At 47.9% G+C, this 20,642-nt stretch overlaps 1 protein-coding gene across 1 annotated transcript in view; it reads left to right on the forward strand.

Annotated features, from left to right (window-relative positions):
• The window catches only part of EFHD1 (EF-hand domain family member D1), a 50,465-nt gene that overhangs the window by 24,710 nt on the left and 5,113 nt on the right, over window positions 1-20,642 (forward strand). Inside the window, exons 2-3 of the mRNA XM_002812992.5 lie at window positions 5,981-6,128; window positions 15,473-15,607. Of these exons, the coding sequence (XP_002813038.3) occupies window positions 5,981-6,128; window positions 15,473-15,607 (283 nt within the window). The remainder of the gene's footprint in view (window positions 1-5,980; window positions 6,129-15,472; window positions 15,608-20,642) is intronic.

Here is a 20,642-nt window from a genome sequence, read left to right on the forward strand (position 1 = left end):
ATTTAGCAATTTTGTTTTATTTGAGACAGGGTCACATGCTGTCACCTAGGCTGGAGTGATCACAGCTCACTGCAGCCTCAAACTCTTGTGCTCAAGTGATTCTCCCCCCTCATCCTCCTGAGTAGCTGGGACCACAGGTGTGGGCCACCACACTCAGGTGCTTTCTTAATTTTTTTGTAGAGATGGGGTCTTGTTTTGTTGCCCAGGCTGGTCTGAAACTCCTAGGCTCAAGTGATTCTCCTGCCTGGGCCTGCCAAAGTGCTGGGATAACAGGCAAGACTGACTGCACCCAGCAAAATTCACCATTTTAAACCATTTTTAAGTATAGAGTTCAGTGGCAACAACATTGGCATTATTATGCAACCACCACTGTCATCCATTTCCAGAATGTCTTTACCCTCCTCAACTGAAACTCTGTCCCCATTCAACACTGACTCCCCATTCACCTCCCCAGCCCTTGACAGCCACCATTCTGCTTGTGTCTCGATGATTTTGACTACTCTAGGGACCTGATAAGTGAATTCATACAATGAGGTGCCCTTTTTGCGACTGGCTTATTTCACTTGGCACAATGTCTTCAAGGTTCACCCATGTTGTAGCCTGTGAGCATGTGTCAGAGTTCACTTCCCTTTCATTGCTGAATGAAATTCCATTGTTTGTATAGATCACATTTTGTCAATGGGCATTTGGGTTGTTTCTACCTTTTGGTGACTGTGAATAATGCTGCTAAGAATACTAGTGTCAGCCGGGCATGGTGGCTCATGCCTGTAATCCCTGCACTTTGGGAGACTGAGGCGGGTGGATCACCTGAGGTCAGGAGTTCGAGACCAACCTGGCCAACATGATGAAACCCTGTGTCTACTAAAAATACAAAAAAATTAGCCAGCCGTGGTGGTGGGCGCCTGTAATCCCAGCTACTCGGGAGGCCTGAGGCAGGAGAATCACTTGAACCCGGGAGGCGGAGGTTGCAGTGAGCTGAGATCGCACTACTGCACTCCAGCCTGGGCAGAATGAAACTCCATCTCAAAAAAAAAAAAAAAAAAGAATACTAGTGTCCAGACATCCATTGGATCCTATGGTAATTCTTTGTTTAGGACCTTGCATTTTTCTTTCTTTTTTTTTTTTTTTTGAGACTGAGTTTCACTCTGTCACTCAGGCTGGAGTGCAGTGGCGCGATCTCGGCTCACTGCAACCTCTGCCTCCCAGGTTCAACAGATTCTTCTGCCTCAGCCTCCTGAGTAGCTGAAATTACAGGCATGCGCCACCATGCCTGGTTAATTTTTTTGTATTTTTAGTAGAGACGGGGTTTAACCATGTTGGTCAGGCTGGTCTCGAACTCCTGACCTCAGATGATCCACCCACCTTGGCCTCCCAAAGTGCTGGGATTATACGCATGAGCCACTGCACCCAGCCAGGACCTTGCATTTTTCTTTGCTATATTTTATCTGTGGACATCACACCAGCTTGCTGAGATGTTTTGGGCCTAGATTCTGCCCCAATTTTGTGTCACCAGCAAATCTGAGAGTCAGCACCCTTTCCAGGTGGCTCTTACTAACAGCCAGTCCGCCTAATTGTATCCATACTTGTTTATCTTCCCCATAAGGGCCTGCTAGAGGGCACAGCTCACCCTGAGTGGTGACATCAGGTCAGCTGTGGTTTTCTGTTAGATCAACTTGACAGTAACGTTTCACAACTAAATAAGCATGTGACCCAGCACCCAGTCTTGGGTATATACACAAGAAAATGGAAATATATGTCCAAACACTTGTATATGAACGTTCAAAGCAACACTATTCATAAGAGCCAAAAGGTGGAAACAACAAAATGTCCATCACCTGATGAGTGAAGAAACGAAGTGTGGTATATTGATACAGTAGAATATTGTTGGGCTACAAAATGTCCACAAGAGGCAAATCCAGAGAGACAGAAAGGCTAGTAGTTGCTAGGGGGTAGGGGTGGCAAGAGGAGAGTGGGGAATGACTGCTAATGGGTATCAGTATCTTTTTAGGGTGAGGCAAACGTTCTGGAATTACATGGTAATGATGTTGGCACAACCTGAATATACTAAAAATTAATGCACTGTACAGTGAATTTTATGGTACGTTAATTATATCTCAATAAAGCTGTCCTTTAAAAAAAGCTTAAAAAACAGGTAAGTGAGGTCCATCCTCAAGTCATTTTCAGTGAACCTATGGAAGTTGTTGCTTCCCTTCTTAAAGTGCTCACAAACCGTCCTCTGGCAACACTAGATCCTGGGCTGGTGCATCTGTGATTCACATACTCTGCCCACTTCTGGGAAACCCAGAAGCACCTTGCTCGTTTCCAGATCTGGAACACCTGTCTCATCCTTCACGGTTCCTCAAAGCTCACCAACAGCCACCCAGCGATCTTGTCTGTGTCCTTTAGTGCTTTGCAATGTAGCTCTGCCAGCAAGGAGGCTGCACTGAGCACAGAGCTGCTTGAGTAAGAAGTAGCCAGCATACTGTTAAAGTGAGGGCACTGAGAAAAAAAAACACAAGAAATAAAAATAGAAGCACCCACCAGAGGAAGGTGGTGAATGCTAAGTCCCGGAGAAGGATGAACAGTGGGTGCTATTGGAGAGCTGTGGAGGAAGCAGGTGGCTCCCTGAGCTCCTGGGCACAGGAGGACTATAGAGGAGGGCAGTGAGGGGGTGGCTGGGTGGGAGGAATGGCACGAGTTGGCCGCTGTGGCTGGAAGGGAGCCTGTCAGGGATTCCTGGGCCTCCTCTCCAGCCTGACCTTGGGAGCCTTAACTACCGCCAGCCCACAGCACTAGATTCCTAGGTGCCCACAGGCTACATTTCTTGGCGGGTAGTGGTTGTTCTCAATAATGGTGGGTTTTTGTTACTGAGGCTGTGTTGGGGAGAATGCAGACGGGTAATGAGTGGATGAGTCAGTTCTCAAACAGCAATAAAGAAAAACCTGAGACTAACTAATTTATAAGAAAAGTGGTTTAATTGGCTCATGCACAGTTCTACAAGCTGTACTGGAAGCATGGCAGCGTGTGCTTGGCTTCTGGGGAGGCCTCAGGAAACTTACAACCATGGCAGAAGCGGAAGGGGGAGCAGTATTTCACATGGCCAGAGCAGGAGCAAGACAGAGCAAGCGGGGAAGTGCGGCACACTTTTGAACAACCAGATCTTGCAAGAACTCACTCACTATCACAAGAACGGCACCAAGGGGATGGTGCTGAACTATTCATGAGAAATCCACCCCCACGATCTAACAGCCTCCCGCCAAGTCCCACCTCCAACATTGGGGACTACAATTTGACATGAGATTTGGTGGGGTTGCAGATCCAAACCAGATCAGTGAGGAAGCCTGATTTATTTATTTTAATTTTTAAATTTGGTTATTTATTTTATTTTATTTTATTTATTTTTTGAGACGAAGTCTCGCTCTGTCGCCCAGGCGGGAGTGCAGTGGCATGATCTAGGCTCACTGCAATCTCTGCCTCCCGGGTTCACGCCATTCTCCTGCCTCAGCCTCCCAAGCAGCTGGGACTACAGGTACCTGCTACCACGCCCGGCTAATTTTTTGTATTTTTAGTAGAGACGGGGTTTCACCGTGTTAGCCAGGATGGTCGCGATCTTGTTGTCCTGACCTCGTGGTCCACCCGCCTTGGCCTCCCAAAGTACTGGGATTACAGGTGTGAGCCACTGCGCCAGGCCTCTTTATTTTTTTAAGAGATGGGGTCTCACTACATTGCCCAGGCTGGATGCAATCAAACTCCTAGGCTCAAGTGACCATCCCACCCCAGTCTCCCAAGTAGCTGGGACTACGGGTGGGCATATGATACTATACTCAGTCTTATTTATTTAATTTTTTAAAAATTGTGGTAAAATGCACTTAACATAAAACTGACCAGGCCAGGTGCGGTGGCTCCTGCTTGTAATCCCGACACTTTGGGAGGCCAAGGTGGGCAGACCACGTGAGGTCAGGTGTTCGAGACCAGCCTGGCCAACATGGTGAAACCCTGTCTCTACTAAAAATACAAAAATTAGCTGTGTGTGGTGGCACACACTTGTAATCCCAGCTACTTGGGAGACTGAGGCAGGAGAATCGCTTAAACCCAGGAGGCAGAGGTCGCAGTGAGCCGAGATTGTGCCACTGCACTCCAGCCTGGGTGGCAGAGCGAGGCTCTGTCTCAAAAACAAAACAAAACAAAAAAACAAAAATTAGCTGGGTGTGGTGGCGCACACCTGTAATTCCAGCTACTTGGGAGGCTGAGGCACTAGAATCGCTTGAACCCGAGAGGCGGAGGTTGCAGTGAGCAGAGATCGTGCAGCTTCACTCCAGCCTGAGTGAAAGAGCATGACTCTGTCTCAAAAAAAAACAAAAACAAAAAAACAAAACCTCTGACCACTTTAACCACGTAAGTGGACAGCATTAAGTACGTTCACATTATTGTGCTGCCGTCACCACCATCCATCGCCAGAAACTTTTTCTCATCTCAAGTTGAATCTCTATCCATTGAACACTGACTCCCATGCCCGTCTCTCCCAGCCCCTGGCAACCAATCATCCACTTTCTGTCTCTATGAATTTGACTACTGGAAGCACATCGCAGAAGTGGAACCATACAGGATTTGCCTTTTTGTGGCTGACTTGTTTCACTTAGCAGAATGCCCTCAAGGTTCACCTGTGTGTTAGCCTTCCCTTCCTTTTTATTGCTAAATAATATTCCCTTGTATAAGCATACCATATTCCATTGTATGGATATACGGATATACCCCCTTTTTTTTTTTGAGACGGAGTCTGGCTCTGTCACCCAGCCTGGAGTGCAGTGGTACAATCTCGGCTCACTGCAACCTCCGCCTCCCAGTAGCTCTCCCACCTCAGCCTCTCGAGTAGCTGGGATTACAGGCGTGCACCACCATGCCCAGCTAATTTTTGTATTTTTAGTAGAAACAGGGTTTCACCATGTTTGCCAGGCTGGTCTACGAACTCTTGACCTCAGGTAATCTGCCCGCCTCGGCCTCCTGAAGTGCTGGAATTACAGGCATGAGCCACCGCACCTGGCTGAATATACCCCGTTTCATTTCTCCTTTATCTGTCTGCGGACACTTGGATTGTTTCCACCTTTTGGCTCTTGTAAACTGATTTGTTTTTAGAGCAAGGTATTCATACCTGAGCAACAAGGGGTCTCTGGGTGGCGGGAAATGCTTGAAGGGAGGAGAGTCAGGGGGTCTGTGGAGAGATCCTGTAATGGGGGAAGTGGCTTGGAGGATGCAGAGTACAGAGGGCTGAAGATGGCTGGGCCAGGAGGGGACAGCCCGGTCCCACCTGGTGAGGCTGGGTTTGTTTCCTGGCTGGGGGCTGGGGGGCCAGTCAGCAGAAGGGCGGCCCTGTTAGAGGACAGAGTCAGAGCCCTCTTGGTAGACACGGCCGTTCAGAGCTGGAGACAAGCCGAGCGAACCAGAGGGGAATCATGAGCCAGGGTCACAGCCGCACACAGGGGTGGGAAGCAACTTCCCTAGACCTGGGACGGAAAGACGGGCTGTTGGGAATGGCTGTGGGAGAGAACCAGGGGCAGTGACCAGGAGGAGGCTCCTGGAATTGCCAGCCCCTCCCTGTGAACGTGCTGGGCGTCAGGGGCCAGCTCCTGCAACCCCTCCAGTGTCCAGCATTAGGAGGAGGTGTTCACTTGATGTTTGTTGACCGAAACTGGGGGAAATAAAGGTAAACAAGGCACGTTTCTCACCCTCCAGAAATTATGGTTTAGTTGAGGAGATAAAAGACATGAAAACCAACAGGTAGTGCAAGATCCGCTTTGAGTCATACAAAGCCCTGAGGCGCTCTGAGGAGAGAGGTGTTCCTCTGGAGCAGGTGACCCATGTCGGCCTCGCAGAGCGGGAGGTATTTGAGTCATTTTTCAATGAATGAAGCCAAAGGAATTACATGTTTGGGAGACTAACGAGTGTCCTTTCGTCCCGGTCATGCATTCCTTTGACCCTGCAGGTATGACGCTGGGCGGGATGGCTTCATCGACCTGATGGAGCTGAAGCTGATGATGGAGAAGCTGGGGGCCCCCCAGACCCACCTGGGCCTGAAGAGCATGATCAAGGAGGTGGATGAGGACTTCGATGGCAAGCTCAGCTTCCGGGAGGTACCTGTCTGCTGTGGCCCTGAGCCCCTGTGGGGTGCCCCTGAGAGGACTTTCAAGTATACAGCCCCATGGAGCACAAATGGGTTTGGCCTCTCCAGAGCGCTGTTTGCGTATCTAACCTGCAATTCTGCTTTCAAAAATGCCTTTTAGGAGACAGCTAACCCCAGTGCTGGCCTGGAAAAAACAGCATGGGTAGTAGTATTACCTCATTTGAGTAAAATAATAAGAAATTTGGTGGATGTTCACCAAAATATTCATAGTGGATATTTATGGGGGCAAAATTTTGGTGGTTTTATAATGTTATGCTTTTTTATATATTAAAGCTTTTCATTTTGAAACGTATTTTTAAAATTTTTTATTTTTATTTGTTATGGATACATAATAGTTGTACATATTTATGGGGGACATGTGATATATTTTATTTATTTTTATTATTATTTTTTGAGACAGTCTCACTCTGTTGCCCAGGCTGGAGTGCAATGGTGCGAGCTCAGCCCACCATAGCCTCCACCTCCTGAGTTCAAGCGATTTGTGCCTTAGCCTCCCAAGTAGCTGGGATTACAGTGTGCCACCAGGCCTGGCTAATTTTTGTATTTTTAGTAGAGATGGGGTTTTGCCATGTTGACCATGCTGGTCTCAAACTCCTGGCTTCAAGTGATCCTTTGCCTCAGCCTTCCAAAGTGCTGAGATTACAGGCGTGAGCCACTGAGCCTAGCCTACATGTGATATCTCGATATAAGCATACAATGTGTGATGACCAAGTCAGGGTAATCTGGGTATCCATCACCTCCAGCATTTATCATTTCTTTGTGTTTGAAACATTCTATTCCTTTTAGTTATTTTGAAATATACAATAATGCATCTTCTTTGCTCATCACCCAGGCTGGAGTGCAGTGGCTCAGTCCTCAATCATGGCTCACTGCAGCCTTGACCTTCTAGTTTCCATTGATCCTCCCACCTCAGCCTCCTGAGTAGCTGGGACTATAGGCACATACCACCACACCTGGCTAATTTTTAAAATTTTTTGTAGAGATGAGGTCTCACTGTGTTGTCCAGGCTGGTCTCCAACTCAGCCTCAAGCGATTCTCCTGCCTCTGCCTCCCAAAGTGCTGGGATTACAGTCATGAGACACCTTGCCCAGTAATTTTGAGAATAATACTTCTTTCTATTTTCGTTTTCATTGTTTATTCATTTATTTATTTATTTACTTGAAACAGGGTTGCTCTGTTGCCCAGGCTAGAATGCAGTGGCATGATCACAGCTCACTGCAGCCTCAAACTCCCAGTATCAACCCATCCTCCCACCTCAGCCTCTTGAGTAGCTGAGACTACAGAAATGTACCACCATGCCCGGCTAATTTAAAAAAATTTTTTGTAGAGATAGGGTCTTGCTATGTTGCCCAGGCTGGTCTCCAACTCAGCCTCCCAAAGTGCTGGGGTTATAGGCATGAGCCACCTTGCCTAGCTACTTTTTATTTTTATAGCATGCAAAAATAGTTTATTTTTTATTTTAAAAAATTTTGTTGTTATTTATAGAAACAGGGACTCACTTTGTTGCCCAGGCTGGTCTCAAACTCCTGGGTTCAAGCAATCCTCCTGTCTTGGCCTCCCAAAGTGTTGGGATTACAGTGTGAGCCACTGTGGCCATCCCCAAAATAATTTTTTGTTTTTTTTGTTTTTTTTTTGAGATGGAGACTCGCTCTGTCGCCCAGGCTGGAGTGCAGTGGCGCGATTTTGGCTCACTACAAGCTCCGCCTCCCGGGTTCACGCCATTCTCCTGCCTCAGCCTCCTGAGTAGCTGGGACTACAGGCGCCTGCCACCACGCCCGGCTAATTTTTTGTATTTTTAGTAGAGACGGTGTTTCACCATGTTAGTCAGGATGGTCTCGATCTCCTGACGTCGTGATCCACCCGCCTTGGCCTCCCAAAGTGCTGGGATTACAGGCGTGAGCCACCACGCCTGGCCTATTTTTTAATTTTTTGAGACAGAGTCTCACTCTGTTGCCTAGGCTAGAGTGCAGTGGTATAGTCTTACCTCACTGCAACCCTTACCCCCCAGGCTCAAGTGATCCCCCCAACTCAGCCTCCTGAGTAGCTGGACCACAGGCATGTACCACTACACCTGGCTAATTTTTTCAAAAGTAATTTTATAAAGGGTCTTATTCTGTGCCTGTGGAGCCCCCTCACCAACATTCCAAGAATGGACTTGGTCTTTGAACCTCTGAAATTGCAGGCAAAATTTTGAGATACCGGCATCCCACCAGGAAGAGTGCATATAGCATTCACAGCTGATCCCCAAATGGCTAAGAACCTCCATGAGAAAGCCATTTCTATTTTAGGGACAATGTCTCAAGACTATCAGGTGTCTTCCATGGCAAGGATGCCACCCCACAGGGAAGGGAATTTCGTGTGTTAGATGTGTCTGTATGAGTTTTATCAGAAGGCCTCTAGATGTGTCATTTGGCACCTGTATTATATTAACTTTTTTTTTTTTTGAGACAGAGTCTCACTCTGTTGCCCAGGCTGGAGTACAGTGGTGCGATCTTGGCTCAGTGCAATCTCCACCTCCTGGGTTCAAGCGATTCCCCCGCCTCAGCCTCCTGAGTAGCTGGGACTACAAGGCGCATGCCATCATGCCTGGCTAATTTTTGTAATTTTAGTAAAGATAGGGTTTCACTGTGTTGCCCACGCTGGTCTCGAACTCCTGGCCTCAGGCAATCCACCTGCTTTGGCCTCCCAAAATGCTGGGATTATAGGCGTGAGCCACTGCACCTGGCCTATTATAATAATTTTGATGATAATATCAGATTAAAGGCTCAGAGCATCTGCAGTCTCAGTCATGTCTCAGCTTCAGCCCTTAGGAGCTGGGAGTAGAGGACTGTCCCTGCTTCCTGGTGTTTAACCTTGGTTATTCCAGAAATGTTGGAGTACTGGCACCCTGGTTTTTTCACAGTTCACTGCAGCCTCTCACTTCTGGGCTCAAACAGTCCTCCCACATCAGCCTCCCAAAGTGTTGGGATTACAGGTGTGAGCCCCCACACCCAACTAGCTCCCTGGTTTCTGATGTGAGACTTTGGGTCAAGCATTGGTCTGTCTAGGCTAGAAGTTCTTCCTGGAGGTCTGCAGCAGAACTGGCAGCCACAAGCCGCTCCCTCAGCCGTGATGAACTGGGCTTGTCCCTTGCTTCTATAAATCAGCTCCAGAATCTTCCACCTTTGCTGAACCTGAGATACGATTCACAGGGCTGGGCATGAGCCTCTGGATGATCTCATCCAGCTTTGCCTGCCAGAGCTAAGGAGCTGAAGGGCCACAGAGATCTAGATTTGCTGGGTGTGGGCTGTGGCCTCCGTGCCACTCGGCCTGCCCTATCACCACCACACTTGTCTTCGCAGCTGCCCTGTTTGGCTCCTGCTGGGGTACTGGCTCTTTCCAGCCTGAATACCCCTGTAGTATAGAAGGCAGAGACTTTTGCCTTGGTGAAGCTTTGGAGTAGATTTTGGGCAGAGAGCTGTGGTGAGCTCTGGGAACAGGAGCTGAGAGGGTGTTTCGTGGCTTGCAATTGCCAAATGAATTAAGACGCATTCCCCCTTCTGCCCCGTTGTACTCAGGGGCCAACTGCAGGTGCTCCTCCCTGAATCCATGATGCTTGGTTAGCTTTTGGCTAGCTGCTGGTTTGGCCAGCAGATGGTAGACATCAGAGGCTTGGAAATCTCCAAAGGGTTCCTGTGATTGGTTTGCACCTCTGTTCCAGAGCTTCAGGGACATTCACAGTCTACCCTTTGTCAGTTCCAAGCCCAGTCCCATCTCTAGTAGCTGCACCAGGCGTGCAGGCCTTGGGAGTGTAAGGACATGCTGCTACTCATACTTTCCTGTTCCATTATTTCACTGTGCTGGTTTCCACCTCTGCGTAAGGCCCTAGTGGACCAGGGCTGTGTTCACAGACTGAAAAGAGCATGGGCTCAGTCTACCACGCAAAGCTAAGTCCCCAGAGTGAGATTTTTTACTTCTGAGCCTCAGTGTTTGTGTCTTTAAAATAGCCGTGTGAATAGCTCTCCCCGCTATTGTCATTGTGAAAACTAAGTTCTCTTTCTGTGCCTTTTACAAGCTAGGAAGACATTCCTAACTGGAAACCATATTTGCTGCCACCTTGTTCTTGCACTTCCGGCTTCTGAAACTGTGAAAAAATAAATTTCTGTTGTGTGAGCCACCCAGACTGCACAATTTTGTTAGGGCAGCCCAAGCAGACAAATACAGTGGCCCCTGGAGCCTGGCTGTGCTGGGCTGCCCGCCTGCCTGATCATGGTTGATCAGACCATGGATGGACCCCTGGTCTGACCAGGCCAATCGAATTCTCTCTCTCGGGATTTTGAAATTGGGGCTGAAGTGCTCCGAATTGGCTCTGCAGGTAGCTGTTCTTGGAAGGATAATGCAATGTGGGGTGCCCACTCTCTACCATGCAGACCAGCATGAGAGATGGAGGAGGAATCTTACCTCCAGTCCTAAGAGCTTTGCCTCTCCTAGTTCCAGTCCTCCTCCAGGCCACTGTGTCTTGTCCTTGGGTTTTTGAGACATCTTATTTTATTTTATTTTATTTATATTTATTTTGAGACGGAGTTTTGCGCTTGTTGCCCAGGCTGGAATGCAAGGGTGCAATCTCAGCTCACTGCAACCTCCGCCTCCCGGGTTCAAACGATTCTCCTGCCTCAGCCTTCCAAGTAGCTGGGATTACAAGCATGCAGCACCACACCTGGCTAATTTTGTATTTTTCTTTTTAGTAGAGACAGGGTTTCACCATGTTGGCCAGGCTGGTCTCAAACTCCTGACCTCAGGCGATCCACCCGCCTCGGCCTCCCAAAGTGCTGGGATTACAGGTGTGAGCCTCTGTCTGGACGAGACATCTATTTTAAATAATGAATACCTCCTTTTTGCTTAAGTGAACAAGTTTATTTCTGTCACTTGCAACCTAAGAGTTCTAACTAATACCGTGGGAGTGTTTGCATCACCAGCCGCAGCCATGAAGTTAAAAATTCCCTGAGTGTATCAGAAGCATCCATAGCTTGCATGTGAAAGGGCTTTTTAGCTTTGTTAGTTCTCTTGCTGTCTCTTTGTTTTCTACCTCTCCTTCCCTCCCCCTCTTTCTTCACAGTCACAGCTAGGACAGTTTCCAATTCTTCTACCACATGCCCGGCTTTGTGGACTATAAATAGGAAGACAAACAAGGCTGGGCAGTTGGATAAATTGTCATTTAGGGCGGTTGGTGATTGTAGCAAAATTAAATGGAAATGTCTGGCATGCTTCATGGAAGGCTGGGTGCTTTCAGCTTGAGCTGAGTTTTTTCCCTTCTTTAACTGGCTGGGGTAGGGGGTACCCCTGAGGTGTGACAGGGATACTGCTGGTCACCTGCTGACCTGGCACAGTGAGTGGATGTGGTCTGGATCTGCCCCAGACCTGAGGGTTCAAAGTAAACAGCTCTGGGGAAGGGACCCATGAGGAGAGCTTTCCCTCATGTTTCCAGTTCATGAAACCCGTCCATAAACTGTCATCTCCACTCTGGATGTGAGAAGGCCAAGCCTCGGGGATGGCGAGAGTCCCTGAGGTCACCTGGGTGGGTGCTGGCTGGGGGTGGTGCTCTGTCTTTTTTTAAAAAATATTTTGTTTTATTATTTTATTATTTATTTATTTATTTGAGACACAGTTTCACTCTGTCACCCAGGCTGGAGTGCAGTGGCGCAATCTCGGCTCACTGCAACCTCCACCCCTCAGATTCAAGCGATTCTCGTGCCTCAGCCTCCCGAGTAGCTGGGATTACAGTTGTGTACCACCACGCCCGGGTAATTTTGGTATTTTTAGTAGAGATGGGGTTTCACCATGTTGGTCATGCTAGTCTCAAACTCCGGACCTCAGGTGATCCGCTCGACTCAGCCTCCCAAAGTGCTGAGATTACAGGTGTGAGCCACCACGCCCAGCCAGCGCTCCTTCTTTTCACAGCTGCCTGTCTGGGTCCCAGAGAGCACTGGCCTAATGGGGCTGCCTGTTCTCTTTGCCTCGTGGAGCAATGAGGTGGGGCCTTCTGTGAAGGAAATGCTTTAAGGATAGCAGGGCACGGAGCGACCAGTATGTCAGTCCCTCTCTCCACATGCCTCTCATCTGCAGCCCTGAAGTCTACTGCTTCGACCTTTTCCACCCCTGTGTCACCATCCCCTTGACCTCCAACCTATTCCTGGGGGGCCTGGCCTCCTCCAAAGGGCGTGTCTTCTTTCAAGTCAATGTTCAGGTTCTGATAATCCACAACAAACTGAGTCTCTGCCGGCCTCTAGTGAGAGAGTTTGAAGCTGCAGGTGGTTGAACAGGGCTGACCATTGGCCTCTCCGTGGGCATCTTGCTGTGTCTCTTGCTTTGTATTTGACAATATCCACGGTGGCGTTAGGACCCTGAAGGGAGCAATAGGAAGAGGGTGTCTTACAAGGCATTTTGGGGATGCGGTGGTTGAGACTCTCACCCGCATGAAACACACTTCCCTCTGGGGACTGAGAGCCTTGGCAGTAATGATACTCAAGTGAGGATGTGGAAGGCCTGTAGAAGTTGCTTCACCTATCATTCTACTTTAAGTAGTGTTCTTTTCCCTTTTGAGAAGGCTTTTTTTTTTTTTTTTTTGAGACAGAGTCTCGCTCTGGAGCCCAGGCTGGAGTGCAATGGTACAACCTCGGCTCACTGCAACCTCCACCTCCTGGGTTCAAGAGATTCTTCAGCTTCAGGCTCCTGAGTAGCTGGGATTATAGGCATGCACCACTACGCCCAGCTAATCTTTGTATTTTTAGTAGAGACGGGGTTTCACCATGTTGGTCAGACTGATCTCGAACTCCTGACCTCGTGATCCACCTGCCTTGGCCTCCCAAAGTGCTGGGATTACAGGCGTGAGCCACCGCGCCTGGAGAGAAGGCATTCTTTTAGGGAAGAGGGTTATGAAAAAAGACCTGGAAACCCGCAGTTTTCCTGTGGGTGCACACACTTTAGGTAGCACCTGAAAACCTGAAGAGAGCCTCTTTCGATGATGGCTTGGAACATATCAGTTTATATTCTTTCCATATGGAAAAATAAGTCATGAAACTTAGATAGCAGTTGTTTAAAGAATATAACTAAAAAAGCCACAGAATTGCCTTGGGAGAGGACAGGAAGATGGGGGAACTGCCATTTAAGTTTGGCCAATTTATAGCTGGGCATGGTGGCTCATGCCTGTAATCCCAGCACTTTGGGAGGCCTGAGGCTAGGAGTTCAAGACCAGCTTGGTCAACATGGTGAAACCCCATTTCTATTAAAAATACAAAAATTAGCCAGGTGTGGTGTCACGCTCCTGTAATCCCAGCTACTTGGGAGGCTGAGGCGGGAGGATCACTTGAACCTGAGAGGCAGAGGTTGCAGTGAGCCGAGATCGAGCCATTGCACTCCAGCCTGAGCAACAGAGCGAGACTCCATCTCAAAAAAAAAAAGTTTGGCCAATTTATTTATTTAAAAGTTTGTTCTTTGGAAGCCTGAAGATTAATTAATTCAGATCACATTTTGAATCTGGAGGAGGAGGGTGGATTATTCAACAAATGATGCAAGGATTACTAACCAACCATTTGGAAGAAAATAAGGTTAATGATTAACGTAACATGATAAATAAAAATAAATTTCAGAGATTAAATATTTACATGGTTAAAAAAAAGAATCCATAAAAGTTGTAGACAAAACGTAGGTGGTTGTTTATATAACCTTGGTGCTGAAGAAGGTTTTTCTAAGCATAACACTATATGTAAAATTTTTGAAAGTTGAACATTAGCGTAAGCATACTTAAAAGGCAAGTGACAGAGCTAAAGTATTTGAAACATACCAGGTTCCATGAAGATCTTTAGCAAATGGTAAGACAGGTAAACAATCTAATGCAAAAATGAGGCACACAAGAAAAATACAAGTTGTTAAAAAACCATTGGAAATATTAAATTATTTAGTGTTTAAAAAATAGTATATACAGGTTTATTTGATTTTTCTTTCATCACCGTAAACTAGGATGCTGCTAATTTTTTACTTTCATAGATAATGTTTAAACCATTGTAGGAATGTTTCTAAAGGATAAATTCCCACCAGTGGAATTAATGGTTGGAAGGCAAAAAGCATCTTATTTTCGGTAAACATTTCCGAAGTGCCCATCAAGGCCAGGCACAGTGCCTCACACCTGTAATTTCAGCACTTTAGAGGCTGAGGCAGGAGGATCACTTGAGACCAGGAGTTTGAGACCAGCCTGGGCAACGTAGAAGACCCTGTCTCTACAAATTAAAAAAAAAAAAGAAAAATTACCCAGGTGTGTTGGCACACGCCTGTGGTCTCAGCTACTCAGGAATCGGAGGCCATAGGACCACCTGAGCCCAGGAGGTCAAGGTTGCAGTGAGCTATGATCGCACCACAGCACTCCAGAGCGAGACCCTGTCTCAAGAAAATAAATAAATAGGCCGGGTGCGGTGGCTCACACCTGTAATCCCAGTACTTTGGGAGGCCGAGGTGGGCCGATGACCTGAGGTCAGAAGCTTGAGACCAGCCTGACCAACATGGAGAAACCCCATCTCTACTAAAATACAAAAAAATTAGCTGGGCATGGTGGCGCGTCCCTGTAATCCCAGCTACTCGGGAGGCTGAGGCAGGAGAATCGCTTGAACCTGGGAGGCAGAGGTTGCAGTGAGCAGAGATCGCACCATTGCACTCCAGCCTGGGCAACAAGAGTGAAACTCCGTCTCAAAAAATTAAATAAATAAAAAAGAAAATAAATAAAAGTTTGAGGGTGGGGGGCAGTGGCTCACACCTGTAATCCCAGCACTTTGGGAGGCCGAGGCGGACAGATCACTTGAGGTCAGGAGTCTGAGACCAGCCTGGCCAATATGGCGAAACCCCGTCCCTACTAAAAATATAAAAATTAGCTGCGCATGGTGGTGCGCGCCTGTAATCCCAGCTACTCGGGAGTCTGAGACATGAGAATTGCTTGAGCCCAGAGGCAGAGGTTGCAGTGAGCCGAGATCACGCCATTGCGCTCCAGCCTGGGCAACAGAGCGAGACTCTGCCTCAAAAAAAAAAAAAAAGTTTGAATCGGTTTACACTCTCAAATAAATATGAGGGTGCCCATTTCCCTATAGCCTTGGGGAAAATGGGCATGTTTTCATTTTTGACAATCTGATGAGGGAAAAAAATAATTTGCCACATGCACACATAAACATCTTTCTTAAGTGATTGGCAGAGTGACTTCGGCTTGGGCCAGAGGGCTGGTTGTGAATCTCTCAGTGAGACTGACTCTGGTTCCCTGCTTTCTTTCCCCTGTAGTTCCTGCTCATTTTCCACAAGGCCGCGTCAGGGGAGCTGCAGGAGGACAGTGGGCTGATGGCGCTGGCAAAGCTTTCCGAGATCGATGTGGCCCTGGAGGGTGTCAAAGGTGCCAAGAACTTCTTTGAAGCCAAGGTAGGTGCTTCGTTCCTTCTGTGAGGAGCAACCACTCCCAGCCTTCACCCTGCCCACCAGACTGTGGCTGTCATTTCCATCTCAACAGAACACACCTGCAGAAACAGACCAGGAGGGTCCTCCAAGTCCCCTGCCAACCAGCACAGTGTGTGCTAGTTCGCCTGAGTTCAGACTCTGCTTCCTCCATCTCCCTACCCTGTCCACTCTGAGCCTCAGTGTCTTCATCTGTATGATGGAGGAGTGACAATAGAATTGCCTGAATGATTAAATGAGTTCATGTACATGAAAGCGTTTAGGAAGTGCCTGGCTCACTGTGAGCCCTTCGTGGGTGATATGGGCTGTTGGGACTCTTGTGGAGTTTTGTTTGTTTATTCTGGAAGCTTGCCCAGAGACAGAGTGCCTTGATGACACATCCTGGCCTGCCCAGTCCCCTAAGCAGGACTCTAAATTCTTACTTCTCTTTGAGGCTGCTTGGAGACAGATTTCATCATCTCTCTGCCATGCTGAAAGCCCAGTGCTCTCATCTGACAGTGTCAGGGACAAGCCAACCACTCATTGCGCGTTAAACACTGGCACCATGTGTCCAATCCTGAAAGTGGTTTGGCCCTTCCTTCCTGACTTAGCATTGATTCAGCTCATCTCCAGCAAAGCTGGGCACCACATTGAGCTCTAAGATACAACTGCTTTCTAAAGGCGAAGTGGACATAACTGTTGCCCTTCCCAGGGCACACACATAGTCCAGTGAAGAAAGCAAGCTCCACAATGACACAGAGAGGATAGAGAGGAGGGAAGGGCTATTTTGCAGGGATGGGTCTTCTCCATCCATTGAGTATATAACATGCAGATGTCTTATGATGCCTTGGTAGAGGTGCTAGGGTTGGGAGCCCGAGCTTAGCAGGACAGTTTTCAGTCCACTGCTCCAGTGCAAGGTGATACGTGCTCTAGTTGAAGTAGGTTTGAGTGTCTGGGAATGTCTTATCTGGGCATTCAAGACCTGTTATAATCTGGCTCTGATCCCTGCTTCAGCCTCATCCACCCCCTGCAAATGCTGCCACGCCTTTCCCAACTGGATCTGCTGTTCCCTCTGCCTGAACTCCCTACCCAAATGCCTCTGCCTGGAAAACTCTGCTTCTTCATCCAGACCCACATTGAAGAGTTCCCTTCCCCGGGCTGCTCTCCCTGACTGTCCATCCTCTTCTGTGTGCCTCTAGTACACATGGAAGTGGTGTTATAATTTATCTTTTCAAGGCACCCTTAGATGCTTTTGGTAAAAATATAAATTAACTCACTTTTTATTTTATTTTATTTTATTTTTTGAGATGGAGTCTCGCTCTGCTGCCCAGGCTGGAGTGCAGTGGCAGGATCTTGGCTCACTGCAACTTTGACCCAACTTTTTGTAAAGCAGTTTGAAACTAACTATTCACATTTTATATTTTTCCCTTCCAGAATTCTACCTCTTAAGACTTCTTCTTTTTTTTTTTTTTTTTTTTTTTTGAGACTGAGTCTCACTCTGTCGCCCAGGCTGCAGTACAGTGGCACGATCTTGGCTCACTGCCACCTCCGCCTCCCAGGTTCAAGTGATTCTCCTGCCTCAGCCTCCTGAGTAACTGGGCCTACAGGCACCCACCACCACGCCCAGCTAATTTTTGTATTTTCAGTAGAGACAGGGTTTCACGATATTGGCCAGGCTGGTCTCAAACTCCTGACCTCGTGATCTGCCTGCCTCCGCCTCCCAAAATGCTGGGATAACAGGCATGAGCCACTGCACCCATTGCAAATGCACATACATGTATGGACAAGGATTTTCATACAATATTGTTAGTGATAGAGAAAAATTAGAAATAACCAAAACTTCCATTATCAGGGAAGTGAGTTCATTGTGATATGCCCACACATTTGCACACTCTGCAGCTGTCAAAAAATGAGATGCAGCTGTGTGTCTGTGGGGACAGATGTCCAGAATAAATGAAGCAAGACAATATGCTGGAAACCTGATTTTGTAAACATGAAATCCAACCTGGATCATTATATGCCAAAGTATTAATAATAGTTTTGTCTGAGGGACTTATTTTATATTTTTGTAATGTCTTACAATGAGTGTGCATTATTTTTATAACTGGAGAAAAGATGAAAAGAATGACAATAAAAATTCTTGCAGCTCGTTATGTTTATAGGTCTGCTTCCTCACCCAGACTCAAAGGCAGAGTAGGTACGATATCTTTGTAATTACAGTGCTTGGTATATAATGGCCCTCAATAAACATTTGCGTGGATGACAAATGGAGGGCATCATCACTGGATTTGGGAGAGGGCCATAAAGGAGCCGCCATTTGTGACAGATGTTCCGAGATGAATGGAGATTCACCCTGTAATCAAGGAAGGGAGGGCGTTGTGATCGTGGGAACAGCAAGTGGAAGGCTCCAAGGCATAGAGGGTGAGGCTTGTTTGGAGGCTGGAGAGGCGTCCCAATGTGAGGATACAGGATGTGTGAGGGAGCAGGGCTGGTGACATGGCTGGAGGTGAAAGCCAAGATGCAAATATGGTGACCCCAGCCTGGCCAACATGATGAAACCCATCTCCACTAAAATTACAAAAATTAGCTGGGTGTGGTGGCGCACACCTGTAATCCCAGCTACTTGGAAAGCTGAGGCAGGAGAATTGCTTGAACCCGGGAGGCGGAGGCTGCAGTGAGCCGAGATTGTGCCACTGCACTCCAGCCTGGGTGACAGAGCATGACTCCACCTCAAAAAAAAAAAAAAAAAAAGAGAGAGAAAGGAAAGGAAGGAAGGAAGAAAGGAAGGAAGGAAGGAAGAAAAGAAAGAAAGAGAATATGGTGATCAGGAAACTGGGCCAGCACTTGCCACCCTTTGGTGCACCATGGCATGTGTGGTCTATGACTCTGAGATAGGATGGCTCCCGGCTACACTGGACGCTACTGGACAGAGAGCTCCAGCCTCCCTAAGGCTGAGAGGAGCTCCTCTCTGGGCACCTGGTTGGGAAGGTCAGGCCTTCCCCCGACTGCTGAGCGTTAGAACCACCTGCATACCAGCTTCCCAGGCCCACCCACATCCACCTGGGATTTCTCCAAGGTGGATTTCAGGAAACGTGTAGTTGATGGAGCTGTGACATGATTCCGATGCACAGCCGCAGGTGCAGGGGAGCCCTCGAGTGTTTGAGCAGGGCCTTGACGTGATCAGGGTGGGCACTATCAGGACACACTTGCCTGGGGACAGTTTAGACTCAGGAAAGTTTTCACAGATGTCCTGAAAAGAATTGTGGGTCCAATAAGGGCAGGGACAACCAGACTAGGGAAGAGGAGGAGACAAATTGAGAATTCTCTAGAGGTCACAGTGTTCCTCATCACTCCATTGGAGGAGGGAGATAAGTGCCATGAGGTTTGTAAGGAGGGGAGTTGATGATATTTTTCATGAAGACCAGCCTCCCAGGCCGAGTGCGGTGGCTCACATCTGTAATCACAGCACTTTGGGAGGGTGAGGTAGGAGGATTACTTGAGGTCAGGAGTTTGAGACCAGCCTGGCCAACATGGTGAAACCCCGTCTCTACTAAAAATACAAAAATTAGCCGGGCATAGTGGCATGCACCTGTAGTCCCAGCTACTGGGGAGGCTGAGGCATGAGAATTGCTTGAGCCCAGAGGCAGAGGTTGCAGTGAGCCAAGATCATGCCATTGCACTCCAGCCTGGGTGACAGAGCAAGACCGTGTCTCAAAGAAAAAAAAAAAAAGCCTGGCCTTCCCGTGTTCCCAGAATGGCTGTGGTTTGAGGAGGAAAAGTTATGAACAGGGTTTGGTGTCAAGTGTGAGGTGACTTCAGGCACGGGAAAGGCGTGCCCCTTCATTTGAAGGCCATGGTGTTGGTTGCAAATAGTTTCTGATCACATCCTGTTTGACTGAACCGGGTGACTCCTGGCTGCGTGGGAGGTTAGGGAATGTCTTTTTTTCTGGGATCTGTCTGCCTGGCTGTAATTATGCCACTAGGGAAGATGAGGATCCTACATGTTGAGGGTCATGGAGTAATTTCTTCCACACATGCCCAATTCTGAACCTGCCATTGGAAAGTGCTGGAATATCATTATCTCAACTGGGCTCTCCTGGAGCCAGGGGTGGAGTCAGTCTCCCTTAGGCCCCTGAGCCATGTGTCAGGCCTCATAGCAAGAAATAAGGCAGGAAGTGGGTGCTTCTGGGCACCTCACAACATAGACCACAGGAGCTAACTTCACAAGATACAAGTTGAAACCAAGAATTAGAGATTGACCTATTGTAGAACAGCCTGGTGCCAGGACTGTGGGGAAGGCTGGCATTTAGGCTTTTGGAGAAGAAGGTGTAATCAGAGATACAAGGAAACCCTGGGGAAATGCTATTTTGGAGGACAGGAGCAGTTTTTAGAAGAGATTAGGCTGGGTGCAGTGGCTCACACCTGGACATTTTGGGAAACTGAGGCAGGAGAACTGCTCAAGCCTGGGAGTTCAAGGTTGCAGTGAGTTATGATCACGCCACTGGACCACAGCCCGGGCAACAGAGCAATACCCTGTCTCCAAAACAAAACAAAAAGCAAACATAATAAAAGAGAGTTTTTAGTCCCTGCCTCTAGCGATTATAATTCCGTAAGAGTAAAAGTGACCTGGTGCAGTGGCTCACACCTGCAATCCCAGCGCTTTGGGAGGCTGAGGTGGGAGGATTGCTTAAGCCCGGGAGTTTGCGACCAGCCTGGGCAACATAGTGAGACTCTGTCATTACAAAAACAAACAAAAATATTAGCTGGGTGTGGCGGTGCATGCCTGTAGTCCCAGCTACTCGGAGGCTGAATTGGGAGGAACACTTGAGCCTGGGAGATTGAGGCTGCAGTGAGCCATGACTGCACCACTGCACTCCAGTCTGGGTGACAGAATAAGACCTTGTCTCAAAAAAACAGACATTTAGAAAGTTGAGAACTCTGCTCCAACTCCCCCAAGACAGTTAAATGTTGGGAAATGTAAAGATTACTTCTTCCCTTGTCCTCCAATGTTATAAAAAGAATG

This window comes from Pongo abelii, chromosome 11 (genome assembly GCF_028885655.2).
Source record: "Pongo abelii isolate AG06213 chromosome 11, NHGRI_mPonAbe1-v2.0_pri, whole genome shotgun sequence".
In the NCBI taxonomy this organism is placed as follows: domain Eukaryota; kingdom Metazoa; phylum Chordata; class Mammalia; order Primates; family Hominidae; genus Pongo; species Pongo abelii.